At 42.8% G+C, this 26781-nt stretch overlaps 1 protein-coding gene across 3 annotated transcripts; it reads left to right on the top strand.

The window, feature by feature from the left end:
* The first annotated feature begins 726 nt into the window (after positions 1 to 726).
* Positions 727 to 26106, top strand: LOC121001950 (ferritin, middle subunit-like). 3 transcript variants are annotated; one of them, XM_040433226.1, is made up of 6 exons: positions 727 to 820; positions 5600 to 5689; positions 7102 to 7248; positions 8219 to 8344; positions 9200 to 9706; positions 26095 to 26106. In XM_040433226.1, the coding sequence occupies exons 1-5, from the start codon at positions 731 to 733 to the stop codon at positions 9353 to 9355; spliced, it is 609 nt and encodes a 202-aa protein (XP_040289160.1). In that variant the 5' UTR covers positions 727 to 730; the 3' UTR covers positions 9356 to 9706; positions 26095 to 26106. The 3 variants fall into 3 exon arrangements, with proteins under 3 accessions (XP_040289160.1, XP_040289172.1, XP_040289178.1); XM_040433244.1 differs by lacking the exon at positions 727 to 820 and adding an exon at positions 4993 to 5048; XM_040433238.1 differs by lacking the exon at positions 26095 to 26106 and having other exon boundaries at positions 9200 to 9712.
* Positions 26107 to 26781: the final 675 nt, after the last annotated feature.

The raw sequence follows: 26781 nt of genomic DNA, 5'->3' as shown, positions 1-26781 counted from the left end.
AGGCTTGTACATGACAGCGCTCTTGTTACATACAAGGCATGTACTTGTTTCATTTGGATATCAACAAGACCTGAACATGAACAATTTTTAGTCTCTATGTGTCAATGTGTGAATAATACATTTCTATTCACTGATCTTAGTGTTGATCCTAGTGCTAAGTTTTTGTAATGCTACATCTCTGGTGTCACTAATGCCCAATAATAGAGCTGTCACCAACAAGAAAGCCATATACAGGGAGCCAAAGGGTCACGTGTGGCTCCAGAGCCATCGATTGGGGAAGACTAAATTAGGGTATTGTGCTAGGCGTTCCGTTACAGGTATGTTTCTCTTTTTTAGTCTTTATTAGCCACTCCGCCATCTCACACACTGGTCATCCTGTCCATTCAGCCAGGAGGGAGGATCTGCTTGGCCCAACCCACCAGGGAGACAGTGAATCACAATTGGGCTCCTGAATCAAGATTGGAAAGCACAGCTCCAACTAACTGCTCCTCCCCAGGCCTTATCTGTTCCAAACTCCCCCCAATGCATTGTCCTGATTTTGTCCAGTACATGTATTATATGGAAGTGCACCCCAACACTGTCTACAGGCAGGACCCAGTGTGTGGTGGGAGGCACTCGGTGCATTGCATCTGCATTGGCATCCTCAGGTACTATTACTTCGATAGCATCACAGACCAAAATAGTGCAAGTCTGCAAGGTTTTTCCACTGACACATGGTCCCAAGGAGGAGATGGTAAAGCATAGTGCACCCCAATGGGAAATAAGTCTAGGAAACCAGTGTGCTTCTTTATTGGAAGAACTCAAGTGCAAAACAATACAGGTACTGTACTGAGCTGACTTATCCAGTCTCCTCCATGGCAGAAGAAGGTTCCATACTAAGGAAAGGAAAGAGTTAGCTGTCCCCCTCTCTTGCAGAAGGATGATGTCTTGGCTAAAGGGCTGGAGGCCATGGGTCTGTGGCTCAGTTGTCAGGCAGGGTATCCCAGTCTCAGCGTCTTCTTCTGTTCACTCTTGCAGTCTGGCAGAGTCACTCCTACTAAACACTGGTCCCTATCTGCAGACACTTAGTGGCTCTGACTGCTCTACTTTTATACAGTTTCTACGTGATCCAGAACCTTCTTATAGGAGGGGTAAAGCTGGTAAGCACAGCCTAATAGGAACAGTGTTGCAGTTCACACCTGCCTTAGAGTTGTATTATGCCTTGATACAAGTCAATGGGAATGACTAATTTATTTCCAGACGCAAACAACCGTCTGACAGAGCTAAATCATACAGTCAAAAGTTCCCCTCCAAGTTTTCCCTCCAAAATTTAGATTTTAAATTGAATTATGAAATTATTTAGTTGCAATATAACTGTAATATTCAGCTACAGTATTATTGGTCTTTGTAATGTGTTTTTATTAAAGTGATTGTCTGAGATTTTTAATGAAAACATAAAAATAAAAAAATAAACTAAATAAAAAATAAAAAGGATTGTTGGCATTCCACTTGTTGCCATCTGCGCTAGTGTCGGCAGCTTGTGGGTTTGAATTGGGGTCATTGAGTTCAATGGTGGTTCATGTTGCCACTGCTCCTTGTATACTGGCGTTGGTCACTTTTGGTGTTAATTGTGCCTATGTGCTTGTATCTCTCCTCAGTTTTCTATTGTGTGAGTTATTGTTTTCTGGTTCTGTGTTAGGCTACTTTCACACTGCCGTTTGGTGCAGATCCGTCATGGATCTGCACAGACGGATCCGCACCGATAATACAACCGCATGCATCCGTTCAGAACGGATCCGTTTGTATTACCTTTAACATAGCCAAAACGGATCCGTCTTGAACACCATTGAAAGTCAATGGGGGACGGATCCGTTTTCTATTGTGCCATATTGTGTCAGTGAAAACGGATCCGTCCCCATTGAGTTACATTGTGTGTCAGGACGGATCCGTTTTGCTCAGTTTCGTCAGACGGACACCAAAATGCTGCAAGCAGCGTTTTGGTGTCCACCTCCAAAGCGGAATGGAGGCAGAACGGAGCCAAACTGATGCATTCTGAGCGGATCCTTATCCATTCAGAATGCATTAGGGCAAAACTTATCCGTTTTGGACCGCTTGTGAGAGCCCTGAAACGGATCTCACAAACGGAAACCAAAACGCCAGTGTGAAAGTAGCCTTAAAGGGGTTGTCCAGGTTCAGAGCTGAACACTGACATTTCCCCTTCTCCTATTCAGCCTCCCTGATATGAGCATTTCACGGTCCAATGCTCTCCGTTTCCTTGCACTGTATCATGCAGGGCAAAAGTGTTTTCTGGAGTGACGTACCAGGAAATATAGAGAAGACTTAAAGGAGTTGTCCGGGTTCAGAGCTGAACGCGGACATATCCCCATTTTCACCCCTCCGGCCCCCCTGACATGAGCATTGGGGCATTTATATTATTACACAGCTAGGAGGAGGCTTACGCCTAGCAGTCAGCCCAGTGACGTCACCGGCAATAATGGGCGGGCTTTAGCGCTGCCCTAGCCCTAGCCTGTAAAACGGCTAGGGCAGCACTGAAACCCGCCCATCACGGCTAGGGCAGCACTGAAACCCGCCCATCAGAGCCTGTGACATCGCTGTGTAATATAAATGCCCCAATGCTCATGTCAGGGGTTATATGTCATATGTCCAGGTTCAGCTCTGAACCTGAACAACCCCTTTAATTCTTCTCTACACTGCGTGCAGAATTATTAGGCAAATGAGTATTTTGACCACATCATCCTCTTTATGCATGTTGTCTTACTCCAAGCTGTATAGGCTCGAAAGCCTACTACCAATTAAGCATATTAGGTGATGTGCATCTCTGTAATGAGAAGGGGTGTGGTCTAATGACATCAACACCCTATATTAGGTGTGCATAATTATTAGGCAACTTCCTTTCCTTTGGCAAAATGGGTCAAAAGAAGGACTTGACAGGCTCAGAAAAGTCAAAAATATTGAGATATCTTGCAGAGGGATGCAGCACTCTTAAAATTGCAAAGCTTCTGAAGTGTGATCATCGAACAATCAAGCGTTTCATTCAAAATAGTCAACAGGGTCGCAAGAAGCGTGTGGAAAAACCAAGGCACAAAATAACTGCCCATGAACTGAGAAAAGTCAAGCGTGCAGCTGCCAAGATGCCACTTGCCACCAGTTTGGCCATATTTCAGAGCTGCAACATCACTGGAGTGCCCAAAAGCACAAGGTGTGCAATACTCAGAGACATGGCCAAGGTAAGAAAGGCTGAAAGACGACCACCACTGAACAAGACACACAAGCTGAAACGTCAAGACTGGGCCAAGAAATATCTCAAGACTGATTTTTGTAAGGTTTTATGGACTGATGAAATGAGAGTGAGTCTTGATGGGCCAGATGGATGGGCCCGTGGCTGGATTGGTAAAGGGCAGAGAGCTCCAGTCCGACTCAGACGCCAGCAAGGGGGAGGTGGAGTACTGGTTTGGGCTGGTATCAACAAAAATGAGCTTGTGGGGCCTTTTCGGGTTGAGGATGGAGTCAAGCTCAACTCCCAGTCCTACTGCCAGTTTCTGGAAGACACCTTCTTCAAGCAGTGGTACAGAAAGAAGTCTGCATCCTTCAAGAAAAACATGATTTTCATGCAGGACAATGCTCCATCACACGCGTCCAAGTACTCCCCAGCGTGGCTGGCAAGAAAGGGTATAAAAGAAGAAAATTTAATGACATGGCCTCCTTGTTCACCTGATCTGAACCCCATTGAGAACCTGTGGTCCATCATCAAATGTGAGATTTACAAGGAGGGAAAACAGTACACCTCTCTGAACAGTGTCTGGGAGGCTGTGGTTGCTGCTGCACGCAATGTTGATGGTGAACAGATCAAAACACTGACAGAATCCATGGATAGCAGGCTTTTGAGTGTCCTTGCAAAGAAAGGTGGCTATATTGGTCACTGATTTGTTTTTGTTTTGTTTTTGAATGTCAGAAATGTATATTTGTGAATGTTCAGATGTTATATTGGTTTCACTGGTAAAAATAAATAATTGAAATGGGTATATATTTGTTTTTTGTTAATTTGCCTAATAATTATGCACAGTAATAGTCACCTGCACACACAGATATCCCCCTAAAATAGCTAAAACTAAAAACAAACTAAAAACTACTTCCAAAAATATTCAGCTTTGATATTAATGAGTTTTTTGGGTTCATTGAGAACATGGTTGTTGTTCAATAATAAAATTAATCCTCAAAAATACAACTTGCCTAATAATTCTGCACTCCCTGTATATTTCCTGACTTCCGAGTCAGTCTGTTATATGTTTCTTGAGTTCTGTGACCTGCTCTGCCTGTGCAACATAGATTCTGTTGGATCTTTGCATGTCTGTGTCTGGATTCTGTGAAGGAGCTTCTGATCCCTTTGTCTGCTTGGCCTCTTCTTGATCTGTTTGTTTGCCTGTTTGTGGTATGAATTCTGTCCTAGTTCTGTTTGCCAATGAATTGCCAAATTCTAGTTTTTGTCTGATCTGACTTGCTATGTTCCTGCATATGGACCTATTGTGTCTCAACTGTTTCCTACAGTCCTGTGCCTGTTCCGTCTTGCTAAGTTTCTACACATGTATTTACTATGTCTGAACTGTGTCTTGGAGTCTGTTCCATGGATTTTACATTTAATCTGCCTGTTTGTTTGCAGCCTGGTTCTGTCCATGTTTTGCCTTATATTCGCTTGTGTTCTGTCAGTCCATGCCTGGTTCTGTCTATGATCTTAACCAGTGTTTCCAGTGCCTTGCACTGGTGGTTCTGACCTAGTGTGTCAGCTGCCAACTACACCAGGACTATTCTAAAAGGATAGCATGAGTTAGAAATACTTCCCAGGGTACAGTAGTGCATTTGGGCTTTATGGCTCTATACAAAGGAGTCACATAGACTCTATTTTCGGCACAGATTATGTGCCCAAATGCACGAGCCTTTACCCCTCTCTCGTAACCCATTGCCCCAAATCCTACTTCCTGTGCTGCAAAGATCTCCAGTATTCTCCCACATGACAACCATGCAACACTTTCATGAGACTCCTCAAAGTCTTGGTGAGTAAACATTTGAATGTGTAACTGGTGTAGTTAATTTTGAAAAGTAGGCCTAATGGTGCCCCCAACTGGCTTGCATCAGAAACATTTTAGGAAAGATGTGGCTACAGTACAGTTGTAGAGAAGATGTAACGGGTAAGTATCTTCTTCCCACCGGGGAGTATTTTAATTAATGGAAAGATTATACACAGGAGTATATGATCCATAATACATGACATCCTGATATTTAGAGACTCTGCATGACTCTGCAGTAATTCGACTTCATAAAATAGAGATGTTTGTAACATTAGCAGGTTCTGGGCTCAGGTGTCCATGTGATTCAGCAGAAATGGGATTTGTGTGATCAGTAGAGTGTGAGGTGTGACCTTAGCCTAGGAACCTCACCACACTATAAAAGTCCTCATAGTGATTGGAAACTCCCAGTCAGATAGAGTTCTTGCTTCAACAGTGATTGAACGGAACCCTGTCGGACACCACCAGCAGAACATATTTACCCTGCCTTGTTCTTCAAGACCAAGATCCAATAACCAACTGGTAAGATGTTTTCTCAGCTGCGCCAGAACTACAGCCATGACAGCGAGGCAGCAGTTAATCGCATCATCAACCTCAAAATGTACTCATCTTATAACTACCTGTCCATGGTAAGTTACAGATTTTCTCACTTGATTCTAGAATAAATATCTAGTGGGTCATTTACGAACAGATATACAGCACTTTTGTGGCGTATATCTGGTGCAGATTCATCATTTTCTACAGTTTAGGCATAGAAAATGTTCTAAATGTAAGACAGCAAAGAAGCTGTCTTACATTTAGAATTGGCCTACTCTTACATTTAGATATGCCGAAGTTATGTAGAGGCCAGCGCCTCTACATAACTTTGCCTCTTCCTCCAGCAACACAGACACTATGTCTTAATAAATGTGCTCTATAGTATATATAAACACCTGATATCCAGATGATGACTGAAATGATCAATAATTAAATATTAAAGGAGAACCTGATCCCTTTGTCTGCTTCATGATCTTCATTGATCATGGTGCAGAAAGGGTTAAGTGGACAGAATCAGAGTTTGCTCCGATTCCAGGCGGTAGTGCTGAAGTCAGAGGAGAGTGGCTGTCTATCACAGCTGACCTCTAACAGTTAATTGTATGGGTGCAACTACAACATACTTGCACATGATAATGCTGCATAAAACAGTGGTGCTATTGACTATCAATATGGTGCACAATGGGTGGGGGGGTCCAAGTTGTGTGTATTGGCCATGGTCCATGGTACATGCCCATGCCTGTCATACAAGGGTTATTCTGATCTCCGCCATGTATGGCTGGGGACATATTCAGGCTTAGTGCCTAGGGCAGCAAAAGCTCCAAATACAGCCCCGGGTGGGTATCCCAGAGATCGATTGCACTGATTACACTTAACAGGGTTATCTGACCTCTGGGGAAAAAAATGTTATAAAATAACAAAAAGCAGCAGTCACCCCGCTGATCCTGAGCGGACACTCCAGCTCCCCAGGCTTTGTTTACAAATGGCTGACACATAACCGCTGCAGGCAATCAGCGGTCTCAGTAGTCACATGCCATACTACTGGCATCATGGCTCCCATTGTAGTACGGCAGGTAACCGATTAGGCCATGGATCAGTGGTCATGTGCTGGCCGCTTGTGACAAAGACCGGGATGACCACCAGAGCATCTACTCTAGATTGGCGGGGCACTGGAGAAGCCAGAATTCTTTTCAATAACATTTGCAGCTGTCTTTATTTTTACTTCAACGGTTGAATTACCCCATTGAATCTAACTGACATGGCCCAATAGTTATAGGGGTTGTCTTTACTTGCCCCTCCTGTTCCAGTGTTTTCAGGTTCCCTGCTGGTCCTTACTTCCTGGTCCCACTCGACACAGGAAATGACAGCTCAGCCAATCACTGGCTGGGGGGAAGGGGGTCACTGGTGTGGCCAGTTTCTTTATTGGACCTCCAGGTGCGTAATCATTTGCCTCATTATTTTACCTTTTTTGTGCTCCTAATATCTGTCTTTTTTTTTTTTTTTTAAGTTCTACTATTTTGATCGTGATGATGTAGCACTTCACCATGTGGCTGAGTTCTTCAAGGAGCAGAGTCACGAGGAAAAGGAACTTGCTGAGAAATTCATAAAATACCAGAACAAGCGTGGTGGACGTGTCGTTCTACAGGACATCAAGGTGAAATGGGAGGAAGTGTAACCGCTGAGCACTAACGCAGACCAAAAAAATGTACATAAAGAGCCATGTACACAACAAAGCTGTACAGTCAGGTGCTGTGCGTATAGAGCTATTCTGGAGGTCAATGAGGCAGCTCACAATTTTTACAGCATAGCTGTTGTGACTACTTTAGTTTAAAGGGGTATTCCTATCTCTGTCTTCTATAGCATATCCACAGGATATGCCTTAAAGGTGTGATAGCTGTGGATTTCAAAGGCAGGACCCACATATATCTTGAGAATGGGACCCCCGTCTGCAGTGTGCGGAGAGGTGGCAGAGCATGTGCAGCTCTCTCCAATACGGTAAAACATATTGGGCAGGTTTATCATTAAAGTTGCTAGCTTGGGAGTTGGCACTGTGTAAATATTATAGGGCTAATGATAAATGAGGCTCCAGGGCCCCTTTGTGAAATCTGTAGAAGGCCACTCAAATACCGCATACCATTTATAGACCGATGAGCATTTACTACCACAATTTGCACACCCCTATAATGTCCTTGTGCAGAGTACCATAAAACGGGCAACCATGATGCGACAGAAACCATGCTGACATGCATTAACAATGAAAATTATTTTAGCCATGGTCAATTTGAAAACCATGTTTAATCTGCGGTGTGTCTGTAACGTGTGAACCCGGCTTGATGTAAATCTACCCACTGCTTGACTGTAACAACTCATGATTGCCATCTAGAGGCCATAAGTGGAACTGTAGATTTTAATAACATTTCATGGAACCCAGACATGAGCAATCCTTCTAATATATAGTGAAAACATCTTTATATTAAATATTATATTATGTATCCTTCATTGAAACACAAAAGTAGTATTACTATATAATTAAGGGTTATTGGAAGTTTGGGAATCCCTTGGTTTTGTGTCTTCCCCCTATTAGCCTTTATATAAACTGTGTGCTATTATGTGTTGTTGACCAGAAACCAGAACGAGATGAATGGGGAAACCCATTGGATGCCATGCAAGCAGCTCTGGCCTTGGAGAAGACTGTTAACCAGGCTGTATTGGAACTGCATAATGTGGCAACAGATCGTAAAGACCCCCATGTGAGTAAACCTACTTGTAATACAACACAATGATATGACTATAAATATCTACACATACAGCTAATATGATGCAGTAATTACTATATACAGTACATATAGGATATAAAACTTTTGATATGACAGTGACATGTTAGAAATTTTGATTGGTGGGAGGGGTGCCATGACCGCCACCTATTGGTAAATAGCAGAAGTGCCCAGGTGAGCCCTTCCCCTTCCTCTCTGCTCAGCTCACCTGAGAGACTCATATAGACCTTATATGAGCCCAGACGCTGCTTGCGCCACTCTTTGAAGAGAGTCAAGCAGAGCTGAAGGAACACAGCACCCAACTGGGCACTTGTGCCCCTTATTGGCTTCATTTAAAGCACCATTGTCCCATGACAATATCCTTAGGATAGGATCTCCTTGTGCTCTGAATCAATGGTAGATGTCCTTCTAAAGTTACTTTCAACAGGAGCTCCTAAAAGGGATGTTCTGAGAAATAATAAAAAAAAGTGCCAGAATGGGATAAAAAAAAATCATGTTTACTCACCTCACTGGTCCCCGACTTCTGCAATTCTGACACTACTCTAGTCCCCACTGCTCTCTAGTCCCCACTCGACACACATGAAATGTCTAGATATTCCTGCTCAGCCAATCACAGCAAGCATTTTACAGCCATTTCCTGTGTGTCGACCCAGGAAGTGGAGAGCGGTGGGTACTTGAGTAGTGTCAGGATGGTGGCGAGGTGAGTAATGATTATTTATTTTTAACCCATTCTGCCCATAATAAATAATAAGTAAGAAATGCATCAGATCATGCATGCAGTGTATTTTATACATAAAGTCATTGTACCTTATTCTTTACTTTCACCTTCAGCTCTGTGACTTTCTGGAGTCTGAGCATCTGAGAGAACACGTGGAGCACATCAAGAAGATAGGACACCATATTACCAACTTGAGGCGCCTGGGGCTCCCCAATAATGGCATGGGTGAATACCTATTTGACAAGCATAGTATGGAGGAAAGCAGCTGAAGCCAGCACATCAGTGTGAACCCAGGAACATCGGGAAAGTTAGTTCACGAATATCATGTTATCTGGCTGATCTGCTATGACCATATGATTGCAATGATATAGTAAAGGTTGCTGTGTCACTATACGAGTTGCATCAGTATGTCTATGCGTGGTTTTTTTAAACATTATTTTCATGTTCGTTTCAATTTGTACATTGGCTTCATCAGATTTCAGCCACTTTAAAAGTTATCTGCTGCATGGTTACAAAGTTGCCCTCACGTGGGACTAAATGGGAAGTGTTTTTGACTTTACATGAAATGCTTTAGGCTACTTTCACACTTGCGGCAGAGTGATCCGGCAAGCAGTTCCGTCGTCGGAACTGCCTGCCGGATGCGGCAAAACGTATGCCAACTAATGGCATTTGTAAGACTGATCAGGACCCTGATCAGTCTTAAAAATGCCTGATCAGTCAGAAAAATGCATTGAAATGCCGGATCCGTCTTACCGGTGTCATCTGGCACATTTTTTCACCTTTTTTCGGTCTGCACATGCGCAAACCGGAAGGCCGGATCCGGAATTTTGAATGCCGGATCCGGAATTTTGAATGCCGGATCCGGCACTAATACTTTCTTATGGGAAAAAATGCCAGATCCAGCATTTAGGCAAGTCTTCAGTTTTTGTGGCCAGAGATAAAACCGTAGCATGCTGCAGTTTTATCTTTTGCCTGATCAGTCAAAAAGACTGAACTAAAGACATCCTGAACGGATTAGGCCTCTTTCACACTTGCGTTGTTGGGATCCGGCGTGCACTTCCGTTGCCGGAGGTGCCAGCCGGATCCGGAAAAACGCAAGTATACTGAAAGCATTTGAAGACGGAGCCGTCCTCAAAATGCTTTCAGTGTTACAATGGCACCCAGGACGCTATTAAAGTCCTGGTTGCCATAGTAGGAGCGGGGAGCGGGGGAGCGGTATACTTACAGTCCGTGCGGCTCCCGGGGCGCTCCAGAATGACGTCAGAGCGCCCCATGCGCATGGATGACGTATTCCATGGGATCATGTGATCCATGCGCTTGGGGCGCCCTGACGTCACTCTGGAGCGCCTCGGGGAGCCGCACGGACGGTAAGTATGCTGCTCCCCCGCTCCCCGCTCCACTTTACCATGGCTGCCAGGACTTTAGCGTCCCGGCAGCCATGGTAACCACTCTGAAAAAGCTAAATGTCGGGTCCGGCAATGCGCCGAAACGACGTTTAGCTTAAGGCCGGATCCGGATCAATGCCTTTCAATGGGCATTAATTCCGGATCCGACCTTGCGGCAAGTCTTCAGGATTTTTGGCCGGAGCAAAAAGTGCAGCATGCTGCGGTATTTTCTCCGGCCAAAAAACGTTCCGTTCCGGAACTGAAGACATCCTGAACGGATTTCTCTCCATTCAGAAGGCATTAGGATAAAACTGATCAGGATTCTTCCGGCATAGAGCCCCGACGACGGAACTCTATGCCGGAAGAAAAGAACGCAAGTGTGAAAGAGCCCTTACTCTCCATTCAGAATGCATGGGGATATGCCTGATCAGTTCTTTTCCGGCATTGAGCCCTTTTGACGTAACTCAGTGCCGGAAAAGAAAAAACGCTAGTGTGAAAGTACCCTTACATTTGTGGACATTTTTTCCCATCTTTTATCCCTCATAACACTGCCATATAATGCCAAGACAATACTGCCATCTACAACCTGCATAATACCACCATATAGTGCCTTAATGTGCAACATACAATAAATACTTCCTTAAATATACTGTCTCAGATTTACTAATCCTGTAGATGCCGCTAGTTTAGACAGGCTGTCTAGTCCTGCACTAAGTTTATTACAGGGGATCAGGTTGGATAATAAATCTGGAGCAGGGAGCGACACATTTCTCTCTCTATACCAGAATTTTACTGTAATTTTGGTGCAAAATGGCTCATCTTAGGCTTCACCTTCATTCCCATAAAGCCCTGCCTGCATTCCACTAAGTCCTGCCCCTGAGCATGTGGGAAAAAGGTTAGAAACCACAGATGTGCCAAACTGCGCCAATTTGTGACACTTTTAAGACAGATTTTTGGAGCAGATACATTTGTAAATCCGGGCTACTGTTTCCACTATTTTTTTTAGTGCATTCCTAGAGTTTCTGTCCTTGGGGCCCCTTGGGAAACAGAGATCCTAAACAACTGCCTAGTTTGCCACTCCCTAATACTAGCCCTGTATCCCACATGATATATCACGTACAACGTACAAGAGGTATATGCTTAAGGGTCCATTCACACGTCCGTTTTGGTGTTCCGCATCCGTTCCGATTAAAAACGGAACGTTATGCGGATCCATTCATTTTCAATGGAATCCGCAAATAATCGGAGAGCACTCATGGTGCTCTCCGATTCAGTGATTCCGTTCCGTTCCGTGGGTTCTGTTATTCGGATCCTGGAAAAAAAAATATACCCTGTCCTACTATTTGTCCGATTTTGCATTCCGTCATTCCACTCTAGTCAATGGATCCGTCAAAAAATCGGATGACATGCTAAAAGCATCCTTATGTCATCCAGATTTTCGGATCCGCAAAAAAACAGGAACGTTTATCTGGAAAGGTAAAAATACTGACGTGTGAATGTACCCTAACTTGATGGCCCTTGGGACAGACGCTGCTCCATTCAGCTGTGCGTTGCTTGGTAATTTTTTTTTATTTTTTTTATTTTCAGATTTGTAGTGAGAACAGTGTCATTGATTTATTTCCATAATGAGAAATTACATCCATTCATATTTACATTGAATTTGCAGTATGACCCACAGTAGGTTCACCTACCTAGGATTCTTGGAAGCGGATTTTTTTTGAGCTGGAATTCACCTAAGGCTTAGTCTTCTCCGAAAGCATTACGGTGCCCTCACATGTGACATTTTCCACCAGAAAATCCACAGGTGCAGACAGTTACAAAGTAGCGTTTTTGTTTTTTTCGGGTGTGAATTATGGTGCTGATTTTGTTGTGTATTTCCCTTATGAGAATCTCTCCATTCAATAGAAAAACTGATTCTGTGGTGGAAATCACTGCGGAAAAATCTGCAACGAAATACAAGCGTTTCCTATTGAATGGAGGGAGTCTTGTACAGAAAATCTGCAACACAACATTATTTAGGGCACCTTTACACGCTCAGCAAGTTCACCTGAAAGGAGCTTGCCGAAATCCACGTACTTGCCACCCAATTCAAAATGAATGGAACGGATTTCCAGTGGCGGAAATTTTTGCAACAGAATCCGCAGCATGTGAAGACTTACACTACGGAATGTAAATTCTCCAGCGGGACACAATGCAGGGATAGACACTTTTAAGCCCCACATGGAAGAAGTCGATGTTGTGGATTTTCTGATGGAAACTTCCGCCACATGTGAGGGCACCCTTACAATCCTATACTCCCATGCGCAAAAAGATGAGACGCCCCTGTGGATGCTCTTTTATAACTTCTGTTCATAGTATAAATTATATCCAGCTATCGGTTTTTTAGTTTATCAGCGGTTGGTCTGTTGGATGAAAGAATGGAAACAATGTTGACCATCTGAAAATACATGGGAATTGCATGTTTGACGATGACAATTTCTCATATCTATGGGCAGCTTTAGAGGACCTAGAAAGGAACATAATCCGTAATAAGGTATACCACATATAGAAATATAACACATTCAAATGTGCACAGAATGGCCACTTTATTACACACACTTGTCCTCTCACAATTCGAACATACAATCAAGAGAGCAAGTTTTCTGTGGGTTTTCGTTTGAATCCACATTAAAAATGGCAAAATTGAACAATCTGAGCAACTTCGAACACATCATGGTCATCAGGAATGGACGCAATGGGGTCAGTATTTCAAAAACTGACAAACTTGCAGAGTTTTCTGAGAAGGGTATGAGCGACATCCAGCAAAAGGGGATCCTTTGAGCGTAGACAACTCCTCGGCAAAAGGGGTCAGAGGAAGATGTCAAGAATCATTCTGATGGACAGGTGGCAGCTGGTGCTCCAACTAAGGGCTCTTTCACACTTGCGTTGTTTGATTCCGGCAGGCTGTTCCATTGCCTGAACTGCCTGCCTGATCAGGCAAACTGTATGTAAACGCATGTCATTTTTTCTGACTGATCAGGCATTTATCAGATTGATCAGGATCCTGATCAGTCAGAAAAATGCCTGGTCAGTCAGAAAAATGCATTGCAATCCCGGATCCGTTTTTCCGGTGTCATCAGGCAAAACAGATCCAGTATTTATTTTTTTTCTCATTTTTAAAGGTCTGCGCATGCGCAGACCGGAAGGACGGATCCAGCATTCCAGTATTATTAATATATTCCTATGGAAATAAATGCCGGATCTGGCATTCAGGAAAGTCTTCAGTTTTTTTTTGCCCGAGATAAAACCGTAGCATGCTGTGGTTTTCTTTGTCCTGATCAGTCAAAATAACTGAACTGAAGACATCCTGATGCATCCTGAACGGATTACTCTCCATTCAGAATGCATGGGGATATGCCTGATCAGTTCTTTTCCGGTATAGAGCCCCTGTGACGGAACTCTATGCCGGAAAAGAAAAACGCTAATGTTAAAGTAGCCTAACGCATCGGAATGCACAGTTCATCTTTCTTAGTACAGATGGGCTATAACAGCAGGTGAACAGTTCAAGTACTATTCCTGTCGGAACCAGAAAGAAAAGACTCCAGTGGGCAAAAAAGTGCAAAAACTGGATCACTGAGCAGAGGAAAAAGTGGCTGTTTGGACAGTAGGGCTTACCTAAGTATTTTGGCCTACTACGTTCCTCCCTTCATGGTAGCCATCTACCCTATGGCAGAAGGACACTTTTAGCAGGACAATGGACCCTGTTGCAAGGGTTAATGATATGCACAGTGATGGGCTGGGATAGAGTGGTTGACTGCTGCAGCCAATCACTGTCCTTATCTGTAGACTGCTGAGGAGACGGATTGGCTGCAGCAGTCACATGTTGTACCCAGGCACATCGCTACTGCTGTTTGAAAACAAACAGCGGAGGGAATACTGCACCTGCACTGCAGACAACGGTGCTGGAGAAACAGGTCAGTATATGATCCCTTTTTAATTTTTATTTTAAGACGTTATAGGGGTTATCCTAGATTTTTAAGTATTGCAGACAACCCCTTTAAGAGGTTAAGCTATGTTTCGTTAGTTGTATTGCCCCTAATAATGAACAAGATAATATCGCCAAGGGTATAGGAATGTCATTAAAGGGATTTTCCGGTATTAATGATACTGATAAACTATCCTCAGGATAGGTCATCAATTTCAGATCGGCGGGGGTCCATCAAACGGCACCACTACCGATCAGCTGTTCCCAGGAGCCCCTGATGGCGGAGCTAACACTTTGTCAAGAGCCAGAAATATAGCTCCATTCAAAGTGTAGTGGTAGTGGCCAAGCCAGGTAACTACTCATCTCCCATTCGAATGAATAGTAACCTGGCATGGCCACAACACTTGAGCTGTGATTCCATCTCTGTTCAAAGTGTTAATTCCAGAGGTGGCAGGTAACAGCTGATTGGTGGGGTCTGGAACCTGGAACCCCCACCAATCTGATACTGATGACCTATCATGAGGATAGGCCATCAATACATTAACCCAGAAAACCAGAAAGCTCACATTGAAAAATTGAATTTTGCTTCATTAGAGCTTATTCATACATCAGTGAATCACGTAGTGTGCCGTTCATGTTCTCCATGTTCACTGCATGTATGCATTGGTTTTAATGTGTATGATCAGTGGAAAAACAACGGAGACAAGTACAAGGGGCCAAACACTCCCATGGAACAGATGCCTTCACAGAGGTCCAACTGATGTGTGAATAAGCCCATAAACAAAATGGATAATTAGGGTCAGGAACATATTGGAATTATTTTATCTTTTTTGGGGGCTTTTTTACAGCAGAAATCCCGCGCAGCCGCAGTATCGCTAACTGCCTGCGCCTGTACGATACTCCTGCTCCTGAGGGCAACAGCCTCAATAGTGTCACTGGGCTCAGCGCATGCCCAGTGACGTAATCAGAGCGCTGTTGCCTCAGGAGCCGGAGTATCGTACAGGCGCAGGCAGTTAGCGATACTGCGGCTGCGCGGGATTTCTGCTGTAAAAAAGCCCCCAAAAAAGATAAAATAATTCCAATAAGATAAAATAATTCCAGTATGTTCCTGACCCTAATTATCCATTTTGTTTATGGTCTTATTCACACATCAGTGGGACCTCTGTGAAGGCATCTGTTCCATGGGAGTGTTTGGCCCCTTGTACTTGTCTCCGTTGTTTTTCCACTGATCATACACATTAAAACCAATGCATACATGCAGTGAACATGGAGAACATGAACGGCACACTACGTGATTCACTGATGTATGAATAAGCTCTAATGAAGCAAAATTCAATTTTTCAACGTGAGCTTTCTGCGCGGGATTTCGGAGGCTAAAAAAGGAGGACACAAGGATGGTGGGGTGAATAAATTACATGACGTAGTGGAGGGGGCGGCGCCGTTCGGCAAGGATGTGGGAGTAATTTATTTCTTAAGAGGCGTGCTGGGCTTGGAAGAGAGGTGGGCTGGGCACTGCAGGTGGGCGTAACTGGGCACTAGAGGAGTGTAATAACGCACCTTGAGGCTTAATTAGCATATCAGAAAAATTGCTTTTTCATCTAAATGAAAAGTTGAATAAAAGAAAGAAGACACATGCTGGAATGAAGGTACTTTATTGAACATTGCTATGTTAACAGTTTTATATGGTCAAAATAGGTGACAGATTCCCTTTAAGTCTAAAAATAGACAAAAGTACAAAACTGCTGCAACTAGAGTAAAAGAAATGTATTACCACTAGATGGTGCTATTTCTTAAGTATCCACTCTGCATTATACAGCATTTGGTGAATTTGGAGCCTTCAAAGATGTAGCTATAACAATGGTCCCCAACCTTTTATAAAATAATTTTCCCATGGACAGAAACAAAACACAGTAATTAATACCATTTAGGGCCGTACTCAGTGACTTACAGATGATGTCTCCTCTGACTGGAGTCGTTTTCCTTCCTTTTTCTCAGTCCTGCACAGATGATATTTCCTGGCCACAACTTCTTTCTGTATAATTGAATGCACCTATTTTTTTTTTAAATAATGCCTCCTTTTATGCCCCTACTTAGTAATCATTCCCATTTAGGCCCCAGTAGATATAATGCGCCCCCCCCCCCCCCCAATAGTGGCCTATGTATATATAATGCCCTCCAGTAGTGCTCTCTTCACATATAATGCCCCTCAGTAGCATCTTATTTACATATAATGTCCCCCCAGTAGTACCCTCTTCACATATAATTCCCCCAGTAGTGCACTCTTCACATATAATGCCCCCCCCCCCAATAGTGGCCTATGTATATATAATGCCCTCCAGTAGTGCTCTCTTCACATATAATGCCCCTCAGTAGCATCTTATTTACATATAATGTCCCCCCAGTAGTACCCTCTTCACATATAATTCCCCCAGTAGTGCACTCTTCACATATAATGCCCCCCCCCCAATAGTGGCCTCATTACATAAAGTGCCCCTAATAGTGGCCTTGTTACATAAAGTGCCCCCAGTAGTGCCCTATTTACATAAAGTGCACCCCAGTAGTGGTCTCTTTACATAAAGTACCCCCCCCTTCCCCAGTTGTGGGCTCTTTAAACATAGTGCCTCCCCCCCCCAAGAAGTAGTGGTCTTTTTAAATATATCAAGCCCCCAGTAGTGCCTCTTTACTTATATTGTCCCCCAGTATATAATGCACCACCTCCTCCTTAGTGCCTTCAGAAGTCTTCACAACAACAAAAAAAATATATAAAAAAATAAAATAAAATACTCACTCCCTCTGGCTGTCTGTGATGCAGGCCTCTTCCAGCCTGCTGCGCCGGCTCCCTGCATTACGGTACAGGTGGTTGTGAATGTCATTGGGACCTGCAACGTCACCATGCCACCTGTGACCCAGCGCAGGAGGTCGCGATGATGTCATCACAGCCATCCTGTGTATATATATATATATATATACAGTTGCAAGAAAAAGTATGTGAACCTTTTGGAATGATATGGATTTCTGCACAAATTGGTCAAAAAAATCTGATCTGATCTTCATCTAAGTCACAACAATAGACAATCACAGTCTGCTTAAACTAATAACACACAAAGAATTAACTGTAACCATGTTTTTATTGAACACACCATGTAAACATTCACAGTGTAGGTGGAAAAAGTATGTGAACCCCTAGACTAATGACATCTATAAGAGCTAATTGGATTGAGGTGTCAGCCAACTGGAGTCCAATCAATGAGATGAGATTGGAGGTGTTGGTTACAGCTGCCCTGCCCTATAAAAAACACACACCAGTTATGGGTTTGCTTTTCACAAGAAGCATTGCCTGATGTGAATGATGCCTCGCACAAAAGAGCTCTCAGAAGACCTACGATTAAGAATTGTTGACTTGCATAAGGCTGGAAAGGGTTATAAAAGTATCTCCAAAAGCCTTACTGTTCATCAGTCCACGGTAAGACAAATTGTCTATAAATGGAGAAAGTTCAGCACTGCTGCTACTCTCCCTAGGAGTGGCCGTCCTGTAAAGATGACTTCAAGAGCACAGCGCAGACTGCTCAATGAAGTGAAGAGGAATCCTAGAGTGTCAGCTAAAGACTTACAAAAGTGTCTGGCAAATGCTAACATCCCTGTTAGCGAATCTACGATACGTAAAACACTAAACAAGAATGGATTTCATGGGAGGATACCACAGAGGAAGCCACTGCTGTCCAAAAAAACATTGCTGCACGTTTACAGTTTGCACAATAGCACCCGAATGTTCCACAGCAGTACTGGCAAAATATTCTATGGACAGATGAAACCAAAGTTGAGTTGTTTGGAAGAAACACACAACACTATGTGTGGAGAAAAAGAGGCACAGCACACCAACATCAAAACCTCATCCCAACTGTGAAGTATGGTGGTAGGGGCATCATGGTTTGGGGCTGCTTTGCTGCGTCAGGGCCTGGACGGATTGCTATCATCAAAGGAAAAATGAATTCCAAAGTTTATCAAGACATTTTGCAGGAGAACTTAAGGTCATCTGTCCACCAGCTGAAGCTCAACAGAAGATGGATGTTGCAACAGGACATCCACCCAAAGCATAGAATTAAATCAACAACAGAATGGCTTAAATAGAGGAAAATACGCCTTCTGGAGTGGCCCAGAGTCCTGACCTCAACCCGATTGAGATGCTGTGGCATGACCTCAAGAAAGCGATTCACACCAGACATCCCAAGAATATTGCTGAACTGAAACAGTTCTGTAAAGAGGAATGGTCAAGAATTACTCCTGACCATTGTGCACGTCTGATCTGCAACTACAGGAAACGTTTGGTTGAAGTTATTGCTGCCAAAGGACATTCAACCAGTTATTAAATCCAAGGGTTCACATACCTTTTCCACCTGCACTGTGAATGTTTACATGGTGTGTTCAATAAAAACATGGTAACCTTTAATTCTTTGTGTGTTATTAGTTTAAGCAGACTGTGATTGTCTATTGTTGTGACTTAGATGAAGATCAGATCACATTTTATGACCAATTTGTGCAGAAATCCATATCATTCCAAAGGGTTAACATACTTTTTCTTGCAACTGTATATAATATGGATCAGACGCAGATCCAAACAACGGCCTTGTGCATGAGACCTAATGTGTATTGTTGTGCCTTTTCATAGGTAAATGCATTGATATCCAATTCATTATTGTCAAAATGGATGTTCATTGCCTTTAAGAGCCATGCTCGACTATAGTTGCAATTTTGTATGTCTTGAGTAGGCCAAATTAAGGTCACACAAAGGTTTATACTCTTCAGTGTTATCCTTCTCATGAATGTACCAGTCTGAGAAGAGGCCTCTCCTTGTCTACTTTTAAATTATAAAGATAAGAAGCAGCTGGTGATAATTACCTATACAATTAGGCATTTATAAATGAAGCAAAATATATAATATATGTGCATTAATTTAATGAGCCTTAGTTAGTCCTTTGCATAAGACAATCAGTAGGACATATATATATATATATTTGTTTATATTATATTGTTATATGTTACGAAGACAACATGTATCCAGTATATTGTATATATTTCTCATTAGAAGAGTGTCTGTGAAGATGTGTGTTTTGTAACAATTAATCACATCTTTGGTATGACAGAGGAGGTACTGATATCTCTGTGAGAAAACAAGCCATTTACGATCCATAAATTAAATGTGAGAAACCTTCAGAGAGACGCCTAGAGGTCTGTCTCTAATTGCTACAAGTGTCAGAATCAATCCCTATAGCTTTGAATTAAAGCTTCTAAGGTCAAAATGTATATTCAGACTTACATAAGTTAACCCTTTATACTATGATGCAGATAGCTTATACAGCAGTGCCACCTAGGTATCAGTAGGTGACATTACAACAGTAGCAAAAGTGCATTCTGGGTAAGGTTATGATGTCACATTTTTTATCAATGATCACGCCCATCCGACAATGATTGGAAAGTTCCAAAAGAGGAAGGTGTGTCTAACTGATAAGTTTGTGATCATAAGCCATACACAGGAGGTAAAGAGAGAGAGGAGAGAGAGAGGAGAGGAGAAGTGGAGGTCTATCTAGATGAAAGCCATGATGAGATGTGCTATGATGGACCACCCAGCTTTCCTAGGAGCAGAAGTGAGATTTCTGCTAGGACTTGGTAAGAGACACAGAAAATGATATTTCATTTTATTAAGACTAATTTGATAGTGTGGGTGAAATTATACCATCTAGATTGGTGAATAAATAAATAATTAAATGAATTGATCATCTCCATATTGAGATGTAGTCTTAGGATATTGTGAGGCTTCATTCTACCTGCAGAAGAATCTAGACTCATAATCTAGCAAAGCATTAAATAATTGCTTTTATATATATATATATATATATATATATATTGATAGAACATTCTTCGCCAAGCTAAGTGATGGATTCCCACCGGAAGGACTTATTTCAAATCCTTCCCATTTAAGATATGGTCTAGCAAAATCCTGGATCCCTGTTATTTGTCTTAATAGTCTTACCAAAGTTAGACTGGTTATGTGTGAAAATAGTCCAGGATGGGGCGGAAGGATATGGTTATCTCTTCTAAGTTATATCCTTGGATGGATTTGCCCATCTTGAGGTCATGTGATGTGTAGTTGGTTAGAGGGGGGCAGAATGTATTTATCATTCTATATTGATGTCTAGGATTAGACATTCCCATCCTGATATCATGAGGTTTTCTCTGAACAGAAGTAATATATATAACTTATGTTCATATTTTGATATCCTAACCTAATAATAGCTTGTGTATAATGTGACAAGTTATTTCCACTCACATGTATTGTTAAGCTTGTAATGCTTTATATTAACGCTATATATATTCATTTGCATGTATCATTGTGTTTATTTACTTATATATGTTTATAACCTTGTAACCAATAAATCTGCATATTTTTATAATACCTGTGTATTCTTGTATAATGCAGAACTACATTTTATCATTAATATCATCTCACGTCAAAAAGAGCTTATTTATCTGAGGAAATAGTCGGACTCAGATGTGAATTGTATCAATTAGGTTGTCTACAATTCACCAGGTCATGATTTTAAGAATTTATGACAAATTTTATAAATTTAATTTTTTTATGGTTAATTATTTTTATGACCATAATTAATAATTCTTAATTGAATTATTACCCACCGACAGTATGGCCACCTTAAGATTCACTCACTAAACTGGAATTGCATTTGGACTTTTATTAAACTACTATGGTTTTTCCTATCGAGTTTTTGAGTACAATTTTCCCTATAGACATCAATGCAATTTTTATATGGTTTTTGGATAATTTTCCTGCCAAAATCCACATAAAAAATGCTTTTCACTCTTTTCCTGATAGTGGACAGTAGACAGTTCAAACAGCGTCAGAAATCTGATGGTTAGCCGCAGATATCCACCCTGGGTTCTACATCAAAATTAGGGCTCATGCACATGACCATATGTATTTTGTAGTCCGCAAAAACGGATCCACAAAAAATACGGATGATGTCCGTGTGCATTCCGTATTTTGCGGAACAGAACAGCTGGCCCCTAATAGAACAGTCTTATCCTTGTCCATAATGCGGACAAAAATAGGACATGTTCTATTTTTTTTGCGGAACGAACACACGGACATACGGAAACGGAATGCACACGGAGTAACTTCCGTTGTTTTTGCGGACCCATTGAAATAAATTGTTCCGCATACTGTCCGCAAAAAAACTGACACGGAAAGAAAATACGTTTGTGTGCATGAGCCCTTACACTTCAGATTTTTCCGTGTGAATGCACCCTGAGGCCTCATTCACACATCCGTTTCGGTGATGACATCTGTGACAAGATGGTCAGTGGTTAGATCATGAAGAATCCATGTTTGGATCATGTGTTGGTTTGTTGCTCTCAGTCTGTCACCTGTATTTCATGGACACTGCTAGGCTGAAAATGAATTTCCAGAGCATCTCCTATCAATGGTCCGTGACAGCGATGGACCATACATGGATGTGCGTGAGGGATCCATAAACATGGGCAAAAATAGGGCATGCTTCCGTGGTGTCATCACTGATGTACGTCAATGGGTGTACATACGCTGTCCATGCAGAACACAGACAGCACATGTCCATGATTTACTGACACAAAAAAAGTTGCCCAAAAATTTCCATTACTCGGGTAATGTATGCAGCGCTGTAAATACACAAAAAAAAAAATCCACCTGTGTGAAGGGGGACATTTATAAAATGATGATGTACTGCCGTGATCGCTGCAGCATCTATGAAATGTTGAGGTGTCCACTCACAGCACCATATTTGACCATCATACTGAGATGCAAACCGAGAATATCTAAGATCAATTTATAACCTACTATTTCTGTTCCCTTACATGCGTGACATAGCTGTAAGTAGACGTGATGAGGTTACCATGTATTTCTGTACAGTACAGTATTCACTGGTCCTTCAAGGGAATGTGTCATCAGAAAATGACCTGCTGTTTAAATCTCGTTTTGATGTTTAGCATATTTTTAAATAATTTGATGATATTATTTTTAACTTTCCATGTCACGTTTTATATTTAAACTAAAGCCAAAAATCCTGCAGTTTTTGCCCACTATGTCTAATAATTGGCGTCACCTCTTGGTTTGTACAGATCACTTTACTGCAGTTAACTCATTCTAATCCTGCCTGTAATGATAAGGAGATATCACCTATGTGGATAATAAGGCAGGATCCACCATTCACAATAGGTAATTGTCAGGGCTTATCTATTCTTTCCTTTTACAATGACTGCAGGTCACAGAGCATAACAATCTAATAACAAGGACAGGTGCACTCTGCGGTCTTACTAAGCCCTCAAACTGCTGTTAAAATTGAGAGATTAGCCAACACATCCTACATGAGGACATGTCTGAGCCCGAGCACTGCGCCAAGGTTTCTCAAGTAGCTCGGGTCCTAATACTCGCCTACCTGTGCCATGTGGGCAATACCAGGGGCCAGTGGGCAAATTACAGGAGTGTGGTCTTTTGTGGTACTTGTGGTCTGCTGCAGGCATCCTCCACTGTATGCATTTTTGCTGGGGATCGCCATTAGCAACGGGCCACAAGTACAGGATTTGCTCCCCTGTATATATATGTGCATAACTGCATATGGGTTTGAGCATTTCCTGCCTGTTGAACACCACGCTATTTTTGTTAGTTTGCTTGTATATGGAGGTGTATAAACTCCAATTTAAATGTGCCTGTTTTCCATCTACAGGCTACATTTAGGTGCACCTGTGAGGCCTGGGCCATACCAGCCAGTCTTGAGTGGGACTCGCAGACTTCTCCCTCCTCCCATTGCTAGCATGGTAGATGCTGGAGGTAACTGGTGAGTGGTCTGTGAGTCGGTCCTCACACTCCTGTAATTTGCCCACTGGCCCCTGGTATTGCCCATACGGCTCAGGTAGGTGAGTGTTAGGACCCGAGCTACTTGAGAAACCTTGGCGCGGTGCTCGGGCTCAGACATGTCCTCATGTAGGATATGTTGGCTAATCTCTCAATTTTAACATCAGTTTGAGGGCTTAGGAGGATCGCAGAGTGCACCTGTCCTTGTTATTAGATTGTTATACTGTTTATCACTTCCACACAATTGCTATCTTGTGTAGGATGTCTCTTGTGGTCCGCTGCGGGCATCCTCCACTGTATGCATTTTTGCTGGGGATCGCCATTAGCAACGGGCCACATGTGCAGGATCTGCTCCCCTGTATATATGTGCACAACTGCATATGGCTTTGAGCATTTCCTGCCTGTTGAACACCACGCTATTTCTGTTAGGTCACAGAGCATGCCTAGAAAACTCTCCCATGCAAAGCCTCATTCACATGTTATTGAAGTCTTTCTTTCTAGACTTCATTGAGTAAAAATAAATGAACATCCCATTCTCTACTCTGGAAATCTCTTCCCATTCATCAGACCATTCCCTCTTCAGCTGCAGCTATCATATGACCTAACTGGCCTGCCATATCCCACCTCAATAGCTTTTTAATAAGAGCATCCATAGAATTCCTATGATTACAAAGGAGCTACACGTGGGCTCCTTCAGTGCCAGTCAGCCCATAGGGGGTCATTTATTATTAATAACCCCGATATCTGGCAGTGGATCTTCCAAAGTTATGAAGATGAGCCGGCCTCTACATAACTTGACACATCCAGCACCAGTCTAAGGCCTCTTGCACACTTCAGTGTTTGGTCAGTGATTTGTGAGCCAAAACCAGAAGTGGAGCCTGCACAGAAATAAGGTATAATGGAAAGATCTGCACCTGTTCTGTGGTTTTGCCCAACACCTGGTTTTGGCTCACAAATCACTGATGGAAACCACTGAAGTGTGAACGAGGCCTAAATGTAAGCCAGCTTCCTTGCGGTCTTATGCCCCATTCACACGTTAGTGTTTTAGACAGTTATTTCCATCAGGGATTGTGGGCCAAAACCAGGAGCGGGTCTGTGGAGGCTCTAATCCTGGTTTTGGTTCACAATCACTGATGGGAATCACAGACCAAAACACAGACGTGTGAATGGGGCTTTACATTTAGACCCAAGCGTAGAAAATAATAAATGAGATCCCCTTCCCTGCCCACTTTTTTAGACCTGGCAGGGAAAAGTCGACAGATTGCCATTGAGTCTCACTGCAACCCCATTCAGCCCTGCACAACTGTGATACGTGGGCACAACATGGGAGCTTGTGTCAGTGCCAAAATTGCAGTGTAGACCTACCCTAAAACTATATATCAATCTGCTCAGTTCCTCCTGCATCAGTGGTAATACTAGCATGTACTGTATGGTATAAGACCATTGAGGTCAGTGATTGGCTGCATCGGTCACAAGGATGATATATGTGACATCACCACTGCAGGACTAGCAAGGACCACCAGAGCATTGTCCTCTGCAGGGTCTGTGTCACAACCAGGGGCGAACTGGGAACTTAAAGTGGCCATGCAAAAAAAATATTAAAATAATAGTGGCCCCATGTTGTAGGGGCCCAACAGGGCGGGTCAAATATACCTCAGAGCAAAATACCATCCCATCAGAACCATGTCACAGCGCAGCACAATATATTGCCCCAAAAGCTGTCCCTCTGTGGTGGCCTTCAATAGATGCCATATTCTGTTTTCCTTCTCCAAGTTGTCTCTCATTAGGATATGGAGCAGGGTAGGAGGTGAATTCAGGAGGGCATGTGCAGTTACTGACGGTAACATGAGTGCTTGATTCTCACAGAGTTAATTACCACTGAGCGCTCATTAGGAGGACTTGGGTGGCCACCTGGGCTTTGGCCTACCGGGAAATTTCCCTGTAAGATCTATGGCCGTTCCTTACCTGGTCACAACAAGTAATTTCAAAAGCAGTCACTTTCCACACACACACACACACACACACACACACACATTTTTTTCTTAGTTTCTCATCCATTATTCATGGTGACTAAGTAATTGTATTACATTTTTGAGCTGGGAATTCATATCTATGGGGACAAGCTAAGTACACGAGGGAGCCTCACCCAGACAATGCAATTCATTTCATTACAATGCAATACCTCCAAATGATGCAAACTCTCAGTAATAATTGTTGAAGAAAGGGAAATAAATTGTCCTTCAGATGGCGAACAATCACATTCCCCCGACACTGGGGACACTATGCAACTGACTGAAAATCCACCAAAAAAGAGAGGCTGAAGTCAAGACAGAGGCCATCATCCTCCGCTTCTCTGTATCACAGCTGATTGTTTCTTCATTTACAGATACACATAAAATGTAAAATATCATATTAGAAACATGGTGCATCTCCTCAGTAGTACCAGCAAGGTCCCCCATAAAACAATTGTGCTACCAGAGTGCTACCAATAGAGGGTCAGTATTGTCTCATCTATCCAGTGTCAGCAGTGTGTCTTATATATTATAGTGGCAGCAGTGTGCCCCCAATAAATAGTGCCAGCAGTGTCCCACTTATACAGTGAAAGTAGAATGCTTCCAAAAAAGTCAGCATTCAGCAAGAGTGTTCCCAATAAACAGTGCCAACAGACTTCCCCAAAAAGATGTAGATGGAATGCCTATATAAACAGTGCTAGCACTGTTCCACTTATATAGTGCCAGCAGAGTGCCCATAATAAAGAAGGTAAGCAGAGTGGCCCCAATTAACACTGCTAGCAAACTGCTCTAAAAAACAGTGTCCCACTTATGTAGTGCCAGCAGAATGCCCCCAATAAACAGGCTAGCAAACTACTCCCAATAAACAGTACCAGCAGAGTGCCCCAAAAAAGATGGTTAAAAAAAAGTGCCAATACTGTGTAAACCGTGCCAGCAACATGCTTCCAATAACGAGGCCAAGCAAAGTACCCTGAAGAAATAGTGACAGCAAAGTGCTCCCAATAGAGAGTAAGTAGAGTGGCCCTAATAAACAATGCCAGCAGAGTGCCCCCAATAAAGTCAGCAAGAGTGTTCCCAATAAACAGTGCCAGCAGTGTCCCACTTATGTACTGCTGGCAGAGTGCAACCAATAAACAGGCTAGCAAAGTACTTCCAATAAACAGTGCCAGCAGCAGTACCCCACTTATACAGTGCCAGCAGAATGCCCTCAATAAGGCCAGCAGAGCAGCCCCAACAAACCGTGCCAGCAGTGTCCCACTTATGTATTGCCGGCAAAGTGTCCCCAATAAACAGGCTAGCAAAGTACTTCCAATAAACAGTGCCTGCAGACTGCCCCCAAAAAATAGGGTCGGCAGAGTGTTCTCAATAAACAGTGCCAGCAGAGTGCCCCCAATGAAGAGGGTCAGCGACATGCCTTATAAACAATGACAGCAAT

The sequence above is a fragment of the Bufo bufo genome, chromosome 1, assembly GCF_905171765.1.
Source record: "Bufo bufo chromosome 1, aBufBuf1.1, whole genome shotgun sequence".
In the NCBI taxonomy this organism is placed as follows: Eukaryota; Metazoa; Chordata; class Amphibia; order Anura; family Bufonidae; genus Bufo; species Bufo bufo.
This window is presented reverse-complemented; position numbering and strand designations above follow the sequence as displayed.

Coding starts and splice junctions, on each gene's coding strand:
- LOC121001950 (XM_040433226.1), top strand. CDS start 731: ATGGTAAAGCATAGTGCACCCCAATGGGAAATAAGTCTAGGAAACCAG. Junction 821..5,599: donor TCAAGTGCAAAACAATACAG/GTACTGTACTGA, acceptor ATGTTTTCTCAG/CTGCGCCAGAACTACAGCCA. Junction 7,249..8,218: donor TCGTTCTACAGGACATCAAG/GTGAAATGGGAG, acceptor GTTGTTGACCAG/AAACCAGAACGAGATGAATG.